Source organism: Oncorhynchus kisutch, linkage group LG18 (genome assembly GCF_002021735.2).
Source record: "Oncorhynchus kisutch isolate 150728-3 linkage group LG18, Okis_V2, whole genome shotgun sequence".
Lineage (NCBI taxonomy): Eukaryota > Metazoa > Chordata > Actinopteri > Salmoniformes > Salmonidae > Oncorhynchus > Oncorhynchus kisutch.
The window spans coordinates 33,067,850-33,089,161 of record NC_034191.2 but is presented as its reverse complement, the minus strand read 5'-3'; the positions used below and the strand labels follow the sequence as shown (position 1 = coordinate 33,089,161).

The window sequence follows — 21,312 nt, the reverse complement described above, 5'->3', positions numbered from 1 at the left end:
CACACATTGGTGTTGGTACGCATAAAGGAGAAATCAGGGGTTGATGGTAATCCCCAGGTCCTACTGACAGATGGGTCTAGTCATAGTACTGTAGAAGCATTCCAGGACTGAAGCCTCGTTCCCTGGATCCCTCAACGGTCGGTCTGGATCAAAGACCCAGGATGAGGAGAGTTATTCCCAGAAGGTCAGACACAGCCAGCTGAACAACACCTAATGACTTCCAGTAACACTGGAGCTGGGATTGACTATAGACCTGCACCTACTGTGGTTTATTGGCTAAGCACTGAACCATGACCGCCCTGACTGTTGTGGTTAGGGTTCAGACTCTGGCTTGTCTGTCGTCAGTCTGTCTGCACTGGGGTGCTTGCAGTGTTAGGGTGAACAGGGACAGAAATCAACAGAACAGTTTCACTCTTATTAAAACATCAAACAGCAGCGGTTTGCTTTGACGATATGTTGGGAAATATACAGACAATGCACTTTTTATATTCTTCTGAAACTGCAGCCGAGAGAGAGAGAGAGAGAGAGAGAGAGTGGGTGCAGACCAGTAAACTCATGCGTGTGGTTTATGCAGTTCTAAAGGTTCGGGGGGGAGAGTGTAGGGCACTTATTACATTGCCACGGATGTTGGGTTTGAATGGTTTCTATATTTGGTACAATGACCCCCTCTTTCTCACATACGCACTCCCACTTAAAACCTGTACTTGACGCAGTTTTGACACATGATGCTAGCTGAATTAAATTGGCTCTCACCACTAGGCTAGCACTCTCCACTGCTAAGGACAGACCTCTGCAATGTCACTGTAAGGATATAGTTACAGTACGCTACACCTCTGCAGCAAACTAACCTATAGAGTTGCAGTACATTGTCATGGAGCCAGATACATATACAGGAGGAGTGGTGGTAAACATGGGCCTGTTGAGGTTAAACATCATGGCTTTTCCAGACATTTTTTAAATGATTGATTTTTTCACCTTTTATTTAACCAGGTAGGTTCGTTGAGAACAAGTTCTCATTTACAACTGTGACCTGACCAAGACGAAGCAAAGCATTCTGACACAAACAACAACACAGAGTTACACATGGAATAAACAAGCGTACAGTCAATAACACAGTGGGAAAAAATAGTCTATATACAGTGTGTGCAAATGGTGTGAGGAGGAAGGCAATAAATCGTCCAGAGGAGCGAATAATTACAATTTAGCAGATTAACACGAGTGATAAATGAGCAGATGATGATGTGCAAGTAGAGATACTGGTGTGCAAAAGAGCAGAAAGTAAATAAAAACAGTATGGGGATGAGGTAGGTAGATTGGGTGGGTAATTTACAGATGGACTATATACAGCTACAACGATTGGTTAGCTGCTCAGATAGCTGATGTTTAAAGTTAGTGAGGGAAATATAAGTCTCCAGCTTCAACAATTTTGCAATTCGTTCCAGTCACTGGCAGCGGAGAACCGGAAGGGAAGGCGGCCAAATGAGGTGTTGGCTTTGGGGGTGACCAGTGAGAGATACCTGCTGGAGCTCGTGTCTCGGGTACGTGTTGATTATCGTGAGCTGAGATAAGGCGGAGCTTTACCTAGCATAGACTTATAGATGACCTGGAGCCAATGGGTCTGGCGATGAATATGTAGCGAGGGCCAGCTAACTAGAGTGTACAGGTTGCAGTGGTGGGTGGTATAAGGGGCTTTGGTGATAGACTGCATCCAATTTGCTGAGTAGAGTATTGGAAGCTATTTTGTAGATGACATTGTCGAGGATCGGTAGGATAGTCAGTTATACTAGGGTAGGTTTGGCGGCGTGAGTGAAGGAGGCCATAAATGTTTCCATCCAAAATGGATGATTCAAGATTAGAAATTAAACAAAATCTTAATCACTTGTTTTACTATGTTGCAGTGCATTCGGACAGTATTCAGACCCCTTCCCCTTTTCCACATTTTGTTACATGACTAGAATCATGACTAAAACCAAAAAATGTGAACATATTACTCCAGTGCTAGCCTCCCTACACTGGCTTCCTGTCAAGGCAAGGGCAGATTTCAAGGTTTTACTGCTAACCTACAAAGCATTACATGGGCTTGCTCCTACCTATCTCTCTGATTTGGTCCTGCCGTACATACCTACACGTACGCTACGGTCACAAGACACAGGCCTCCTAATTGTCCTTAGAATTTCTAAGCAAACAGCTGGAGTCAGGGCTTTCTCCTATAGAGCTCCATTTTTATGGAATGGTCTGCCGACCCCTGTGTGAGAGGTAGACTCGGTCTCATCCTTTAACTCTTTACTGAAGACTCCTCTCTTCAGTGGGTCATATGATTGAGTGTAGTCTGGCCCAGGAGTGTGAAGGTGAACGGAAAGGCTCTGGAGCAACGAACTGCCCTTGCTGTCTCTGCCTGGCCTGTTCCCCTCTTTCCACTGGGACTCTCTGCCTCTAACCCATTTACAGGGACTGAGTCACTGGTGCTCTTTCATGCCGTCCCTAGGAGGGGTGCGTCACTTAAGTGGGTTGAGTCACTGATGTGATCTTCCTGTCTGGGTTGGCACCCCCGCTTGGGTTGTGCCGTGGCGGAGATCTTTGTGGGCTGTACTCGGCCTTGTCTCAGGATGGTAAGTTGGTGGTTGAAGATATCCCTCTAGTGATGATACCCCCTGTCCGGGGGTATCATCGGATGGGGCCACAGTGTCTCCTGACCCCTCCCGTCTCAGCCTCCAGTATTTATGCTGCAGTAGTTTGTGTCAGGGTGCTAGGGTCAGTTTGTTATATCTGGAGTACTTCTCCTGTCTTATCCGGTGTCCTTTGTGAATTTAAGTATGCTCTCTCTAATTCTCTCTTTCTCTCTCTCTCTCTCGGACGACCTGAGCCCTAGGACCATGCCTCGGGACTACCTGGCATGATGACTCCTTGCTGTCCCCAGTCCACCTGACTGTGCTGCTGCTACAGTTTCAACTGTTCTGCCTGGATTATTATTTGACCATGCTGGTCATTTATGAACATTTGAACATCTTGGCCATGTTCTGTTATAATCTCCACCCGGCACAGCCAGAAGAGGACTGGCCACTCCTCATAGCCTGGTTCCTCTCTAGGTTTCTTCCTAGGTTTTGGCCTTTCTAGGGAGTTTTTCCTAGCCACCATGCTTCTACACCTGCATTGCTTGCTGTTTGGGGTTTTAGGCTGGTTTTCTGTACAGCACTTTGAGATATCAGCTGATGTACGAAGGGCTATAAAAATACATTTGTTTTGATTCAGTTAAAGTCACATGACAGCCTGCTTGGAGTTTGTCAAAAAGGACTCTCAGACCATGGGGAAACAAAATTCTCTGGTCTGATGAAACCAAGATTGAACTCTATGGTCTGAATGCCAAATGTTATGTCTGGAGGAAAACTGGCACCATCCTTACGGTGAAGCATGGTGGTGGCAGCATCATGCTGTGGGGGTGTTTTTCAGCGACAGGGACTGGGAGACTAGTCAGGCTTGAGGGAAAGATTACCGGAGCAAAGTACAGAGAGATTCTTGATGAAAACCTGAGGGGGGATACTCAGTGCTCAGGACCTCCGACTAGGACGAAGGTTCACCTTCCAACAGGACAATGACCCAAAGCACACAGCCAAGAAAACACAGGAGTGGCTTCGGGACAAGTCTCTGAATGTCCTTGAGTGGCCCAGCCAGAACCTGGACTTAAACCTGATCTAACATCTCTGGAGAGACCTGAAAAGAGCTGTGCAGCAATGCTCCCGCTCCAACCTGACCGAGCGTAAGAGGATTTGCAGAGAAGAATGGGAGTAATTCCCCAACTACAAGTGTGCCAAGCTTGTAGGATCATACCCAAGAAGTCTTGAGGCTGTAATCACTGCCAAAGATGCTTCAACAAAGTACTGAGTCAAGGGTCTAAATACTTATGTAAATATGGTTTTTTTAAATGGTTTTTGCATTGTCGTTATGGGGTATTGTGTGTTGATTGAGGGGGAGAGACCATTTTTAAATACATTTTAGAATAAGGCTGTAACGAAATGTGGAAAAAGTCAAGGGGTTTGAATACTTTCCTAATGCACTGTAAGTTTTTTTTTTTTATATATTTTTTATTTTACCCCTTTTTCTCCCCAATTTCGTGGTATCCAATTGTTTTTAGTAGCTACTATCTTGTCTCATCGCTACAACTCCCGTACGGGCTCGGGAGAGACGAAGGTTGAAAGTCATGCGTCCTCCGATACACTACACAACCCAACCAAGCCGCACTGCTTCTTAACACAGCGCGCATCCAACCCGGAAGCCAGCCGCACCAATGTGTCGGAGGAAACACCGTGCACCTGGCAACCTTGGTTAGCGCGCACTGCGCCCGGCCCGCCACAGGAGTCGCTGGTGCGCAATGAGACAAGGACATCCCTACCGGCCAAGCCCTCCCTAACCCGGACGACGCTAGGCCAATTGTGCGTCGCCCCACGGACCTCCCGGTCGCGGCCGGTTACGACAGAGCCTGGGCGCGAACCCAGAGTCTCTGATGGCACAGCTTGCGCTGCAGTACAGCACCCTTAACCGGGAGGCCACTTGCACTGTAAGTTTGACAGTAGTTTACAACAAAGTACAGCTGCCTTTCTGTGTTCCACTCCTTATGTTGGACAACATTGGCACTGGGTAGCGAAGAGGTGAGTTGAGACGAGTATCCCCCACATCTCTGTGTTCAATCAAAGATGGCCACAGACTCTTCCTCTGTAGCATTCTATCCTCATTGTCAGCCAGGCCTTTGACTCTTACTGATATCTGAATATCTCGCTCACCGTCTCTGTACAAATAGAGAATATTTTTTAATGATGTACTTCAGCAAAGCTAATCCACTGCCTTCCTCTCGCTCTCTACTCTCGCTCCCTCTACTTCCTGCTCTGTCGTCCTCTCTTTGTACAAATGGAGGATGTATTTTAATGATGTACTTCAGTTATGCTAGTTAACTGCCCCCTCTCCCTTTCTCACTCTGTTGGAGAAACCGCAGTTCAAATCAGACAGACCCACCCCCCTCCTTATGAAAAAAGAACTTTCCCCCTTCCTTATCTATCAATAAACCTGGCAGTAGAGAAGCTGTTCAGTCCTCTGTCTTGCGGTCATTCTGTTCAGTCCCCCTCTCTCTTCCTCCCTCAGTCAGCCTGAAGAGACGTACAGTATATAGCTCTCCCTGGATCTAATAACCTCACTGTCTGATGGATGTCTATGGTAAAGAGATCTGTCTTTTATCATTGGATGAGTGTGGATGGGTTATGCATTTGGATTGGGCAAGGAATATGGTGATGGTATGGGGGGCAGAGGGGATTTGGAAAGTGTACATTTGGGGGGAGGTCTTCAGTGTTTGGATATTTAAGGGGAGCTGTGTGTGTTCATGTGTGTAAGGAGGGGGGATCTCCTTGTAGAACAAAGCTGAAGAACACTGGGCATATACTCCCCTGTGTGAGGTGATAAATGTGTGTGTCTCATCAGGAGAGCATGTTTTCTGCCTTTCCATCTCTTTGCTGACAGACGCCTCTCTCCTATGATCTGCTGCGTTGTTGCCTTGGTGAAGCATCGCCTCAAGGCCAACTCTCAATACATGGTCATTTTGCTCATTAGGCTAGGCTGTTGAGCCTTCTGCTACTGCCGTCCACCAATACATGGTCATTTTGCTCATTAGGCTAGGCTGTTGAGCCTTCTGCTACTGCCGTCCACCAATACATGGTCATTTTGCTCATTAGGCTAGGCTGTTGAGCCTTCTGCTACTGCCGTCCACCAATACATGGTCATTTTGCTCATTAGGCTAGGCTGTTGAGCCTTCTGCTACTGCCGTCCACCAATACATGGTCATTTTGCTCATTAGGCTAGGCTGTTGAGCCTTCTGCTACTGCCGTCCACCAATACATGGTCATTTTGCTCATTAGGCTAGGCTGTTGAGCCTTCTGCTACTGCCGTCCACCAATACATGGTCATTTTGCTCATTAGGCTAGGCTGTTGAGCCTTCTGCTACTGCCGTCCACCAATACATGGTCATTTTGCTCATTAGGCTAGGCTGTTGAGCCTTCTGCTACTGCCGTCCACCAATACATGGTCATTTTGCTCATTAGGCTAGGCTGTTGAGTCTTCTGCTACTGCCGTCCACCAATACATGGTCATTTTGCTCATTAGGCTAGGCTGTTGAGCCTTCTGCTACTGCCGTCCACCAATACATGGTCATTTTGCTCATTAGGCTAGGCTGTTGAGCCTTCTGCTACTGCCGTCCACCAATACATGGTCATTTTGCTCATTAGGCTAGGCTGTTGAGCCTTCTGCTACTGCCGTCCACCAATACATGGTCATTTTGCTCATTAGGCTAGGCTGTTGAGCCTTCTGCTACTGCCGTCCACCAATACATGGTCATTTTGCTCATTAGGCTAGGCTGTTGAGCCTTCTGCTACTGCCGTCCACCAATACATGGTCATTTTGCTCATTAGGCTAGGCTGTTGAGCCTTCTGCTACTGCCGTCCACCAATACATGGTCATTTTGCTCATTAGGCTAGGCTGTTGAGCCTTCTGCTACTGCCGTCCACCAATACATGGTCATTTTGCTCATTAGGCTAGGCTGTTGAGCCTTCTGTTGAGCCCCCCCCCCATCCCTAGTGCCTGCATTATTGTTTGCCACATGGCCTTAAACAGATTGGTACAATTTTTCTCGGTCGAACTTGCTATTTCAATAATTAAACATTCCATTTTTCAATTGTGTTAATTAATGACTTCCAGGTTTTTGGTATACATTTCTTTTCAAGGTGAGTGATGTCATTCTAACTGACAGACATGTAGAATGTTAGGACCTAAATAATTAAGAATACATAAAGTTAGGAACTAAATACTTAGGCAGTAAATTAGGAACTAAAGATTGTTAAGCATAATTAGAGAATACGTAGTCCTGAAACCCGACTGCCATCAGACGGTGTGGTAGAATGATGTAGTTTGTGGCTATTGAAACCCTCCAGTCAGCACGCACACTAGTTAGTCACTGTAATGATTAAGATGTCCCTGCAGCAGCAGAACTGTCAGCTGCTGGAGTCGTGCGTGCCCACACAGCAGATAACACCACTCTGCTCTCTCACACACACTCCTTTAGCATCCTTCCATCATCCCTCTCTCCATCCCTCCATCATCCCTCTCTCCATCCCTCCATCATCCCTCTCCATCCCTCACTCCATCCCTCCATCTTCCCTCTCTCCATACTTCTGTCATCCATCCCTCCGTCATCCCTCTCTCCATCCCTCCGTCATCCCTCTCTCCATCCCTATATCATCCCTCTCTCCATCCCTCCATCATCCCTCTCTCATCCCTCCATCATCCCTCTCTCCATCCCTCCATCTTTCCTCTCTCCATCCCTCCATCTTTCCTCTCTCCACCCCTCCATCTTCCCTCTCTCCATCCCTCCATCTTCCCTCTCTCCATCCCTCCATCTTCCCTCTCTCCATCCCTCCATCTTCCCTCTCTCCATCCCTCCATCTTCCCTCTCTCCATCCCTCCATCTTCCCTCTCTCCATCCCTCCATCTTCCCTCTCTCCATCCCTCCATCATCCCTCTCTCCATACTTCTGTCATCCCTCTCTCCATCCCTCCATCTTTCCTCTCCATCCCTCCATCTTCCCTCTCTCCATCCCGCCATCTTCCCTCTCTCCATCCCTCCATCTTCCCTCTCTCCATCCCTCCATCATCCCTCTCTCCATACTTCTGTCATCCCTCCATCATCCCTCTCTCCATACTTCTGTCATCCCTTTATTTTTCTCTCTCCACAGACCTCCCTTCTGCTCTCCATCACTGGACACAGCAAATAACACAGCCCAGATAAGTCACACACACACACTCTGTCTGTCCAAACCGTGACTGCTGCCCCTTCATCTGTTTCTCCACCACCCCACTTTCTCCTTTCAGGCGTCTGATCATATCTGGGTAATCGTAGACACGTTGACATCCCAGTAGGTCTAAAGTAGTGTACTACATGTGGTGTTGATCAGTGTGCAGGCAGTGGGAGTAGGACAGGTCAGAGGGTGCAGTGGGAGTAGGACAGGTCAGAGGGTGCAGTGGGAGTAGGACAGGTAAGAGTAGATCAGAGGCTGAGCTCTTAACAGGTGTCTGATCATCCACTCTGTTACTTAACAGGATAACTAAGACATATCCCTGTGTTTGTTTGTTTGTTTGTTTTGCTTATCCAAGCTTTAATGGCTGTGTTCACTCACTCATATACACACACACTCACAGCTGCTCTTGGGATGTCTGAAAGGATGAATTGCCATTGTCAACCCAGACAGGCCTCGTAAGTCACAATAACAATGTTCCAAAGCAGCTATTCATGTGGTCATTACTGTCCCATGTAGTTCCTCCAGAAAGACTTATCTTTCTCTCTCTGACCTCTATTTATGATCCTTGCGGTCACTATGGTAACCACAGGAGGGAAGGAATGTCTGAGACTGCGTCAGATACGTCCCCATGCAGCTCCGAGAAAGGCCAGAGAAAGAGGCCTAGACGGCTATTCTACCCGTAGGCCTCTGCACCAAAGAGAACACAGAAGACTGAGGGGTTGTGGGAACAGCAGACAGAGGGGAAGGGGTCAGACACTGAGAGCAAGGGACATTCAGAGGGAGGGAGAGAGTCAGACAGAGAGATGGTGAGGGAGAGTCGGAGAGAAAGTGAAGCGAGTTTAAATGTTTGGCAGAGGTTTCAGAATGATGAGGCTCGGGCACTGTCTGCGGCCCTTGACCTCGTATACAGACGCCAAGCCTCTTGATAATCAGCCAGGCCACAACATGGCTGAAACAAGGCTAGTGGATGGAAACATGGCGAGGCAATATAACAGGCCAAAAAACCCTCATTAGCTTACACTGCCATCTTTCTCTTTTGGCTCGGCTTGAATATTCTCTCTCTCTCTCGCTCTCTGGCCATGTTTCAGGAAAGGAGTTGAGAAACGAGCCAATCTTTTTGCCGGGAAGCGTTGCATATTTGCCCGTAAAAGGGTGTGCAGTGCCGTTATCATCTGTCTGAAATGGATAGGGGAGGGTTGAGTTTCTCTTGCTCAGCTGTATTCCACAGTGGAGGGAGGGGAAGCGTGTTTGGCTAGTGGTGTAGTTTCTCCCCCTCATCTCTGGCTATTTATCTCCTGCTTTATCTGGGTTTCAGCAAGGAACGAAGGACAGCCAGGTCACCGCTACTGTAGCCTCTGTCTTCTCCCCCAAGAGTGTGTGTGTGCTCGCATGCGCTGTAGTCACACAAAAAGTTTGATGCTGCGAGGCAGAGCTGTGAACATCACTTGGCTTACAGTTTACACCATACTTAACTCTGACTTCAGTATAGCCAGCTCACTGTAGCCCTCTCTCCCCTCCCTCTTCCTCCCAGGCGGCGGCTGACTTCGCCAAGGCCCATCTGTCTGAGGCGTTGCGTCAGCAGCTCCTGAGCTACGACCGAGAGAAGGAGAAAGAGAAGGATGAAAAGGAGCACAGCGATGGTCTGTCCTATCCCTCCATTCTGGAGCAGCAGATCCTGGCTCTGGACAGGGACATGTTGGACAAGCTGTCAGCCGTCTACAACGAAGCAGGTCAGAGGGCAGGGCAGCCAGGGGTTAAAGGTCACAGCCACACCTCTGTGGGCAGACAGCTGCCCCTAGCCACTAATCTAGCAACAGTTTATACCTTAATCCTGAATTTAACCATTCAAGGGAATTATTTAAATTATTTCACACAAACTTCGCACAGAAATAGAATGACTAGGCTAGAATATGTAGAGTTGACTTAACTTTTAGTTGGATGCGTCAGTCTTGAGATCCGTGTTCTACAGTGACCGCAATTCTTTGTTTTGGATTGATTGCACTCATTTCTGCATGCTTAAATAGTGTTGTCTAACACGTAGGCTGTGAAAAATGCACAAATGGTGGCTCTGGTATGTTTGGGGACAGGGCAGAGAGTTTGTTGAAATAGCTGTGGTGTTTGACAGTGAGAGCTAGTGGAAATGAAGTCTGTATAAATAGCTGTGGTTCAAGGGTGTGCGTTTGTGCGTGCGTGTGTGCGTGTGTGCGTGCGTAAGTGTATCCATTAGTTTTTGTGTACATGGGTGGAGTAGGCTAGGTGCAGACATGGGTTTCTCTTGGACTCTTCTAAGGAAGGATCCCATTACTGGTGCAATGTTTGCTCACATGGGGTTGCCCATTCCTACTCTTGTTGTTTTTGTAGGAGCCCTAAATTTAGTCTTGCATAGAGTTTCTGAGTTGTTCACGGTCGTTTACAGTGGGCTCAGGCTCTGGCCGTGCTGCTTATTCAGCTATTAAAATACAGCTTTATCTTCATCAGACATGTAGCAATTATCTCTTCTGATTCCAAAGAGAAAAGAGGGAGCGAGATGGTGCCCACGCTGCCTCTCCTCAGGCGGGCTTGACAGATACAGGGCCTTCAGAAAGTATTCATATACCCTTATTCTACATTTTGTTAAAGCCTGAATTCAAAATGGATTAAATTGATGTTTTTTTCTCACCCATCTACACACAATACCCCATAATGACAAAGTGAAAACATGTTGTTTTTAATTTTATTGCAAATTTATTAGAAAAATATCTCAACCCCGACTAAATACATTGTAGAAGCACATTGAGAGTCTTTCCAGGTAAGTCTCTAAGAGCTTTCTACACCTGGATTGTGCAGTATTTGCCCATTTTATTCTTTAAAAATCCTTCAAGCTGTGTCATTGGTTGTTGATCATTGCTGGTTTTACTTCCTCACCGGCAACTGAGTTTGTAGTGCCTGGGTGTATTGATACAACATCCAAAGTGCAATTAATAACTTCACCATGCTCAAAGGGATATTCAATGTTTTGTTATTAAAAAAAAACAGTTTTACACCCATCTACCAATATGTGCCCTTCTTTGCTAAGAATTGGAAAGCCTCCCTGGTCTTTGGTTGAATCTGTTTAAAATTCACTGCTTGACTGAGGGACCTTACAATTATCTGTATGTGTGGGGTACCGCGATGTAGTAGTCATTCAAAAAGTCCATGCAACTTATTAAACAAATTTGTATTCTTTAACTTATATATACTTACCATAAAGGGGTCGAATACTTATTGATTTGAGACATTTCAGCTTTTCCTTTAAAAAAATAATCATTTGTAAAAATGTCTGAAAACATAATTCCACATTGACATTATGGAGTATTGTGTGTGTGTGTGTGTGTGTGTGTGTGTGTAGGCCAGGGACAAAATAAATCGAAAATGTATCAATTTAAATTCAGGCTGAAACACAACAAAATGTGGAAAAGTCAAGGGGTGTGAGTATCTCTGAAGGCCCTGTACATAGGGTGAGAGGGTATAGAGTTACATAAAAGAGGACAAAAAGAGAACAAAAGGCTGGACAGAGCGACAAAGGGCCAGTGTATGGAAAGGCGAGAAAAAGATGTGAGGTTGGGGGAGAAAGCGAGAGAAGAGGGTGTTAGCCAAGGGACAAAAATAGGGATGAGACAGTGATATGATAAAGAGATGACAGAAGGTGATACTGAAAGGAGAAGGGTGTAGTCCTGAACTCCTAGAGAAGGAAGGAGCGAGAGATGGAGCTCCATCCGTCTTCACCTCTACCCACACTCATCTAGCACCTACAGGACCAAAGAGTAGTGGGAGGGAAAGCCTTGAGGGAGAGAGCGTGGGGGAGAGAAGTTGTCACCACAGATGCACTGATGGTTTATTCAGAATGTAGGGAAGAGAAAAGAGAGCTAAAATATTCATGATAAGCTGGCGGTAAAGACTCGCTTCACACACTGCGATTTCAGGAATGCAGCACATGGAACGTCTCTGCCTCTCCACGCATTCCTGATCCTGACATTCTACCTTAATGTTCAGAGTGGGAGGTGGAGAAAGAGAGAGTCCGAGAGAGAGGAAGAGAACAAACTAGTAGGAGATTGAGAGGGAGGGTGTCTACGGAATATTTACATAACAAAAATATAAACGCAAATATACAAAAATATAAACGCAACATGCAACAATTTCAAAGATTTTTACATGACTTGGAATACAGATATGCATTTGTTGGTCACAGATACCTTAAAACAAATGGGCCACACATTGGGCCTCAGGATATCATCCCAGTATTTCTGTGCATTCAAATTGACATTTGCTAAAATGCGATTGTGTTCATTGTCCGTAGCTAATGCCTGCCCATACCATAACCCCACCGCCACCATGGGTTTGTCACAATGTTGACAAACCACTCGCCCACACGATGACATACACATGGTCCTCGGTTGTGAGGCCTGTTGGACGTACTGCCATATTCTCTAAAACGACGTCGGAGGCAGCTTATGGTAGAGAAAATAACATTCAATTCTCTGGCAACAGATTGTGCTGTTTAATTAGCTTCTTGATATGCCACGCCTGTCAGGTGGATGGATTATCTTGGCAAAGGAGAAATGCTCACTAACAGGGATGTAAACTAATTTATTTGAGAAAAAAACATTTGAGAAAAGCTTTTTGTGTGTATGGAACATTTCTGTAATCTTTTATTTCAGCTCATGAAACATGGGAAGGACACTTTACATGTTGCGTTTATATTTTTGTTCAGTGTAATTCCTTGCATGTTAACTTTATTATGAGGTGGAGAGTGCGTGTGGGAGAGAGCGATGGAGTGTTCCTTGTAGAGTGTACAGAACACTATAGTAGTTTATTCACAGCACAGAACCTCACATGACTCAGATGAGTGTGTAATTGAATGAGTGGCTGGTATAAAAGGGCCATTCAAGCTGTCAGTCACATTCTTCCGGAGGTCATGTGACACCCTGATTGAAAAAGAAGAATGGACCGGTGTTGAACCCGAGACCGTAAGTTAACTCACGGGCTGGGGGTGGCAGTTGACTTTTTTTGAAGGTACTCCCAGGCAAGGTTACTCCTCCTGCTACGTGCCAACTTAGCAAAGGCACTACCGCTGTTAAACTAGTTTACATTTTAGTAATTTATCAAACACTCTTATCCAGAGTAACTTACAGTAGTGAGTGCATACATTTTCATACTGGTCCCCCGTGGGAAATGAACCCACAACCTTGGCATTGCAAGCGCCGTGCTCTACCAACTGAGCTACACGGGACCACTCGCCTTCCTTTGAACTCCTACACTCCGCAGCAACCCCAGCTGCTGGTATAAATCTCTATTGTGTGATCTGCTTCAACCTCCAAGTCTAGTGGAAAAAACTAAACTAGCCCATCCACTGATCCAGTCCCATCTGCCTTCTTCTCGCACATCCCTCCCTCTTTCCCACCCCACCGTCCCTCCCTCTTTCCCACCCCTCCGTCCCTCATGAGCTGTTGATTCCCAGACAGGTTACAACTGTCCCTCCTAGACCCATTCTGTTCATTTATCCTCCCATATTTCACTCCCTCCTTTGTTTGGACAACAGTAAGGATTAAGATTGAGCCCAAAGATAATCTAACCGTAAAGCTACACTACATAAAGAAAATTGAAAAAAATGCTTTTGTGTTTCAAAGCATTAGCAAATGACTATCGCCCCGTAGCACTCACTTCCGTCACCATGAAGTGCTTTGAGAGCAAAGCACTTCATGATGACGGAAGTGAGTGCTATGGGGCGATAGTTGTTTAGCTCAGTTACCTTAGCTTTCTTGGGAACAGGAACTATGGTGGCCCTCTTGAAGCATGTGGGAACAGCAGACTGGGATAGGGATTGATTTAGTCCGTAAACACACCAGCCAGCTGGTCTGAGCATGCTCAGGAGGACGCGGCTAGGGATGCCGTCTGGGCCGGCAGCCTTGGGAGGGTTAACACGTTTAAATGTTTTACTCACGTTGGCTGCGGTGAAGGAGAGTATGCAGGTTTTGGTAGCGGGCTATGTCGGTGGCACTGTTTTGTCCTCAAAGTGAGCGAAGACGTTGTTTAGTTTGTCTTGGAGCAAGACATCAGGGTCCGCGACGGGGCTGGTTTTCTTTTTGTTGTCTGCTTAACTGTAGACCCTGCCACATTCCTCTCGTGTCTGAGCCGTTGAACTGCGACTCTACTTTGTCTCTATAATGATTGCCTTGCGGAGGGAATAGCTACACTGTTTATATTCGGTCATGTTTCCTGGTTGCCTTGCCCTGATTTTAAAACAGTGGTTCACACAGATCTGAGCACGGGCGTTTCCTGTTTTTAGTTTCTGTCTATAGGCTGGAAGCAACAACATGGAGTCGTGGTCAGATTTGCCCGAAAGGAGGGTGAGGGATGGCTTTGTATGCGTCGCGGAAGTTAGAGTAACAATGATCCAGAATTTTCCCAGCACCAGTCGCGTATTCGATATGCTGATAAAATTTAGGGAGCCTTGTTTTCAGATTAGCCTTGTTAAAATCCCCAGCTACAATATATGCAGCCTCAGAGGATGTATGGGGAAGCTATATATATTTTTAAGTGGGTAGACAATGTCATGGACATAGTCATGCGCACACACTAAAGTAGACTATTTGGAGAAGTTGACGTGCCCAGGCCATAACTAATGCTCAGCAAAAAGAGATCGGAACATGGTAGAGCCTAACTAATTGAAGAAGCAAGCTAACCTAGGTTTGTTAGGTCAATTGAAGACGTGAACTAGCGCAGATATGCTAGGCTAATTGGAGAAGTCAACCTGTGTAGGTATCCTTGGCAAATTGAAGAAGTGAACTAGCGAAGGTATGCTAGGCTAATTTGGAGAAGTCCGTCTGTGTAGATATGCTAGGTTTAATTGGAGTTGTGGATGTGCACAGGGTAAAGTTTAGCTAATCAAAGAGTGCTATGTCTGTGCTAGGATGATGGTTTCAATGTTGAAGGGTAGGTTTGTGTCTGTGCGGCTCGTGAAGCTAATTGGGGAAGGGTGCGCTTGCAGGGCAGTGCAGCCCATTTTCTCCATCACCACGGGAACCTGATAAAAATAATTAGTTGGACGGCATGGGACAGAGGTGCCAGCTGAACACCGGAGCAGGAGAAGATTAGCCACACACAGAGATGAAAAGATAGAATAGCTAACTTTTTGTCTCCTACCTTCCCTTGTTTCTTCAAGGTGTGTGTGTATGTGTGTGTGTGTGTGTGTGTCGGTTTTCTCAGTTTGTTTTGTCATTTTCACCTCACTCAAAGCTATACGTGGGAATAATAAAATCACTGTCCTGCTGAGAAGTAATCTAATTTTCCCCTCACTCTCTCTCTCCTTCCCCTTTTATTCACCATCTCTCTCTCTGCATCTCACCCCATTTTTCTCTCTTCCCACTATATTTCTTGGTCAGCTTCAGGCGGCTCTGTGCATCTTTGCCTCGAAATGATTGAAGTGAATGAAAAAACACATCACCAGGGAGCTGGACCTGTTTAATTTCCTCACTAAGCCCTCAAACTGCAGAGTATATCACAATCATAAGTATGGACATGCGAGGTGGAAACTAAAGGCAGGTTCAGTTCATTCAATGAAATGGACCTCCCCTCATTCACTCTCTCTGCCATTCCCAAAGCCTCTCTCCTCCTTGGGGTGGTCCAGTCAGACGTCCCCATCCCCCCTATGTTCTGAGTTGTGTGGTGTGCAAACAGACAGATGGTCAAACAGACTGGTCTGTTCTCACTGCAGGGCCTTGGATCTCAGACAATGGGATTCAGTCTCAGCCCAGAGACTGGGAAACCAAACAAAGAAGGTAAAGGGAGAAGACAAGTAGAAGAGGACAAGCAGAACCTATATAGATCACGTGTCAAACTCATTCCACGGAGGGCCGAGTGTCTGTGGGTTTTCGCTCCTCCCTTATACTTTGTTTGTTGAACTAAGTTCACTGATTAGAGGAACTTCCCTCACCTGGTTGGAATGAGGTTGACGCCCCTGCTATAGTGTGTCTTTGGCAGTCTTTGACAATAGGATGTTCAAGTTCTATTCTAGACCAACATGGAAGTATTATTTTTCTCCTCCTCTTCTATCCTGCCTCTCTCAGGTACCACATGTCTGGTGGCCCTGCTGTCTGATAAAGAGTTGACGGTGGCGAACGTTGGCGACTCGCGCGGAGTCCTCTGTGACAAAGACGGCAACGCCATCGCCCTGTCACATGATCACAAGCCCTACCAGCTCAAAGAACGCAAGAGGATCAAGAAAGCTGGTAAGCAAAAGAACATGCCTTAATAACTGGTTTAGGATCAGTTATCTCCACCACTAGCCCTGATCTTAAACATTATAGATGAAACTACACAACTATCCCTGGTTCAGCTGTTATATTGTAGCTGTACTAAAACCAAGCCTCTGCCAAATTAAGATTTAAAAAAATGATAATCAGGAGCAGTATCATGACTATTCGCACGACCTTGATATCAGATTATTATCTTAATGTTTCCTTGATTTCATTATAGCTCTAACCACAGGTAGCCTAGTGGTTATAGCGATGGGCCAGTAATCGAAAGGTTGGTGGAACGAATCCCCGAGCTGACAAGTTAAAAACTCTGTCGTTCTGCCCCTGAACAAGGCAGTTAACCCACTGTTCCCAGGCCGTCATTGTAAATAAGAATTTGTTCAAAACTGACTTGCCTAGTTAAATAAAGGTCAAATAAATTCACTAGGTCCCCCCGTGTGGTTCTGGGATTTTTGCTCACCGTTCTTGTGATCATTTTGACCCCACGGGGTGAGATCTTGCATGGAGCCCCAGATTGAGGGAGATTATCAGTGGTCTTGTATGTCTTCCATTTCCTAATAATTGCTCCCACAGTTGATTTCTTCAAACCAAGCTGCTTACCTATTGCAGATTCAGTCTTCCCAGCCTGGTGCAGGTCTACAATTTTGTTTCTGGTGTCCTTTGACAGCTCTTTGGTCTTGGCCATAGTGGAGTTTGGAGTGTGACTGTTTGAGGTTGTGGACAGGTGTCTTTTATACTGATAACAAGTTCAAACAGGTGCCATTAATACAGGTAACGAGTGGAGGACAGAGGAGCCTCAAAGAAGAAGTTACAGGTCTGTGAGAGCCAGAAATCTTGCTTGTTTGTAGGTGACCAAATACTTATTTTCCACCATAATTTGCAAATAAATTCATTAAAAATCCTACAATGTGATTTTCTGGATTTTTTTTCTCATTTTGTCTGTCATAGTTGAAGTGTACCTATGATGAAAATTACAGGCCTCTCTCTTGTTTTTAAGTGGGAGAACTTGCACAATTGGTGGCTGACTAAATACTTTTTTGCCCCACTGTATATATAAAAAAAAATGTAACCTTTATTTAACTAGGCAAGTCAGTTAAGAACAAATTCTTATTTTCAATGATGGCCTAGGAACAGTGGGTTAACTGCCTGTTCAGGGGCAGAACGACAGATTTGTACCTTGTCAGCTCAGGGATTTGAACTTGCAACCTTCCAGTTACTAGTCCAATGCTCTAACCACTAGGCTACCCTGCCACCCCTGACCTGCAGAGAGCTGGGACCAAAGTAACAAAGCCTACCATCAGTAACACACTACGCCACCAGGGACTCAAATCCTGCAGTGCCAGACATGTCCCCTTGCTTAAGCCAGTACATGTCCAGGCCCGTCTGAAGTTTGCTAGAGAGCACTTGGATGATCCAGAAGAAGATTGGGAGAATGTCAGATGAAACCAAAATATAACTTTTTGGTAAAAACTCAACTTGTCGTGTTTGGTGGACAAAGAATGCTGAGTTGCATCCAAAGAACACCATACCTACTGTGAAGCATGGGGGTGGAAACATCATGCTTTGGGGCTGTTTTTCTGCAAAGGGACCAGGACAACTGATCCGTGTAAAGGAAAGAATGAATGGGGCCATGTATCGTGAGATTTTGAGTGAAGACCTCCTTCCATCAGCAAGGATATTGAAGATGAAACGTGGCTGGGTCTTTCAGCATGACAATGATCCCAAACACACCGCCCGGGTAACGAAGGAGTGGCTTCGTAAGAAGCATTTCAAGGTCCTGGAGTGACCTAGCCAGTCTCCAGATCTCAAACCCATAGAAAATCTTTGGAGGGAGTTGAAAGTTTCCCAGCAACAGCCCCAAAACATCACTGCTCTAGAGGAGATCTGCATGGAGGAATGGGCCAAAATACCAGCAACAGTGTGTGAACCTTGTGAAGACTTACAGAAAACATTTGACCTCTGTCATTGCCAACAAAGGGTATATAACAAAGTATTGAGATAAAATGTTGTTATTGACCAAATACTTATTTTCCACCATAATTTGCAAATAAATTCATAAAAAATCCTACAGTGTGATTTTCTGGATTTTCTTTTCTTCTCATTTTGTCTGTCATAGTTGAAGTGTACCTATGATGAAAATTACAGGCCTCTCATCTTTTTAAGTGGGAGAACTTTGCACAATTGGTGGCTGACTAAATACTTTTTTGCCCCACTGTGTATATGAGATCGGGGGAGCCAGTGAGTGAGGAATGGAATGCACTCCAAGAAAGCCCCAAAAATGTCTACAGAGCCCATTGGGCTGTGATGTAATTATCATTTTTATACTTTCATATTCTCCTTTATGTGAATGTGATTTTGATTAAATTTAGCCTTCAGTCAGATGAGTAACAAATCAAGTAGGACACTACTCTTATTGATGGCTGTCCATAGCTCACCATCTACAGGTTGCTGTGGGTAGTGGAGCTCCAAATAATAATGACAGCAATTACACACAGACTGGGTAAGCTAGTTGGCTAGCGGTTTCCAATAACTGACTTAAATAACTGTGTCAGTGGTCATAAGCTCACACCAACTGCCATGACTGTCTACATCTGCTCTGTCATTATTATGACAGGGCTATTTATATAGCGATTATGATGCAGGGTTCAAGTAAAGCCTTTTATCCAGTGTGTTACTCTGATTCCTCTTCATGGGTAATTATCTGGTGCTCTGGCAGTGGGAGAGAATACAAACACACAGAGACACGCAGGCAGGGTTGCGCAGACCTCTGTGTGTACTGTTTATTGTTCTGCTTTACTTCAGTATGTGAACTGTCCAATAGAAACCATTCTGTCAGTGAAAAGATGTTAAACCAAAGAAACGGTTGGTGCGCTGATCCATAGATTATTTTTTTTCACCCTCAAAGGCTTGATACTGTTGTTGATAAAGATTCATGGATCTGCTCATGGGCTTAGGAACACAATGCATTTTATCTCTTTATCCCGTCTACTGTAACTAAAAGCCATCGGTTTCTCCTCTCTTGTCCTCTCTCTCCCCATCCTCCCCCTCCAGGTGGCTTCATCAGTTTCAACGGTTCGTGGCGTGTTCAGGGTATCCTGGCCATGTCTCGCTCGCTGGGCGACTACCCTCTGAAGAACCTGAATGTGGTCATCCCTGACCCTGACATCATGACCTTTGACCTAGATAAGCTGCAGCCAGAGTTTATGATCCTGGCATCAGACGGGCTGTGGGATGCGTTCAGCAATGAGGAGGCCATACGCTTCATCAAAGAGCGTCTCGACGAACCCCACTTTGGCGCCAAGAGCATCGTCCTGCAGTCTTTCTACCGCGGGTGCCCAGACAACATAACTGTCATGGTGGTCAAGTTTAAAGGTGCCGGTGGCAAGGCCACAGAGCAGTAGACCTACTGATGCATCCAAACGAGAGATCTATATTATATATGTACTGTATGTATATGCACAGGTTTAAGAGAAAAGACAAAACAAGCCCGCAGTTTTTGGAGCGAGAACTGTTTGTATCGAAGATATTTACAGAAATTAGCCATTCACCACCATAATGCAAACACTAAAACGTACACTTACAAATTCACTCACTCCGACAGTCACTTTTTTTCCCCCCTTCAATCTACATAACGTGTCATTTATGTTTTTGTTTTTTTTAAGCAGTCATATCCTCCAGGCCCTATACTGAGTCACTGTTTTGCATAAGAGGTACACCGAGATATTGACATAATTTGAAGTCGAAGCAGTAATTTGTACATCTCTGAGAGAACCTTTATCAGCAGATGTCTCATCTGATTGGTGCTTACATACATTAGAGCACCTGTAACTGGGCACCTGTTTGGTTAGCTGGAGGGGCTACATAGTTTATGTTTTAAAGAGAGCTAAGACTAGGCAAACTTAACTGTGTTCTCTTCTGTTTTGTCTGGCATGGCCTATTTTTGGGGAGGGCCAATTAAACAGAAAATGTGACTGATTGGATTTAAATGGCATTAGGAGATACGTACATGCTCTGCAGTCCTAATCCTGCTGCATGCGTGAGTGCATCATATCAAATTAGTCACATTCAGTTTGATGATTCACTGTCCCCCCTTGATTTCTAATGTTTCTAATGTTCTGTCATTCTAAACATTCAGTCTTGTTTGTCGGCTCCATAGACCTTAAAACCAGTCAGCTCCCGATCTCCATCTTGATTTTTGACCTGCAGTTGAGTACCCCTCCCCCTCCCCCTCCCCAAATGGCTGCACTGATAATTGCAATTGTATTTTGAAGTTCTGAAGTTCATTGGTACTAAATATAATATTCCTTTCCTCATTCATGCAAACTACTAATGATATCATTTATGCCTGTCTGTCAACAACAATCTGTGTATAACCCTTTGCCCAGAATGCATTTCTATAACTCTAATCCCAGAGTTAACCCTGATCTAGGAATGAGTGGCACTTTGACAAAAGTTGCACAAATGTTTGCGCCATGCTGTTATTGTGATGTCAGTCTTTTTGAATTAAGTATACAAATACATTTTCACAGGCGCGATGGCATTGTACTGTTTGAATAGTCTATACGTCTTTTATTCTTATCATTGGCAGCCGATTGTCTTTCTGAAGTTGGGTTTAGTTCTATGGTCTCATGCTCCCTCTACATCAGGGTTCTCTGGGGTGGGAGACTACACAATAAAAATACCCTGTCATATTGTACAGTTAACTTAAGTTTTTCTGTCAACTGACGGACTCAACGTAATATGAAGCCTTTGAATGAAATATGTACTTGTTGCCTTATTTTTTAAAATACACATTTCCTCATTTGTTGCCAAAACGAACTCCTTGGTTTCTAATTTAACGTTTGACATGCCATTCACATCGCATGTAGATATATGTCACGTATATAATACCATCACAGATGTCTCCATGAGACAAGGAAGTGTAACATGAATGTACATGCTGTTCCCATGTTATCCTCCCCCTCCACATCTGCAATGAAGAAAGCAATGCACCAACTCTTTGGTAGATTAACAAAAGCAGTATGTACTAGACTAGTATGTTTTTATGTGCTTTTTCAGTTGTACATTCTTCCAAAATAATGTATGTTACAGAATGTTTGTGGACTTTGTATTTGTTTTTGTTGAATTTAAGAAACTGTAAAAAATAAATCTGAATTTTAAGAAAATCAAACGGATGATAACAATAAAAGGATTAATGATCATAATTGTCTT

The 21,312-nt window shown here is 45.0% G+C and overlaps 1 protein-coding gene across 2 annotated transcripts in view; it reads left to right on the top strand.

Annotated features, from left to right (window-relative positions):
* LOC109909072 (protein phosphatase 1L-like) overlaps positions 1-21,302 on the top strand; it is a 51,496-nt gene extending 30,194 nt beyond the window's left edge. Inside the window, exons 2-4 of one of the 2 annotated variants that reach the window (XM_020507971.2) lie at positions 9,360-9,558; positions 15,913-16,074; positions 19,153-21,302. In XM_020507971.2, the coding sequence (XP_020363560.1) occupies positions 9,360-9,558; positions 15,913-16,074; positions 19,153-19,502 (711 nt within the window). In that variant the 3' untranslated portion in view covers positions 19,503-21,302. Of the gene's footprint in view, positions 1-7,765; positions 9,559-15,912; positions 16,075-19,152 lie in introns of both variants that reach the window. The other variant, XM_031795822.1, reaches the window with a different exon arrangement.
* Positions 21,303-21,312: the final 10 nt, after the last annotated feature.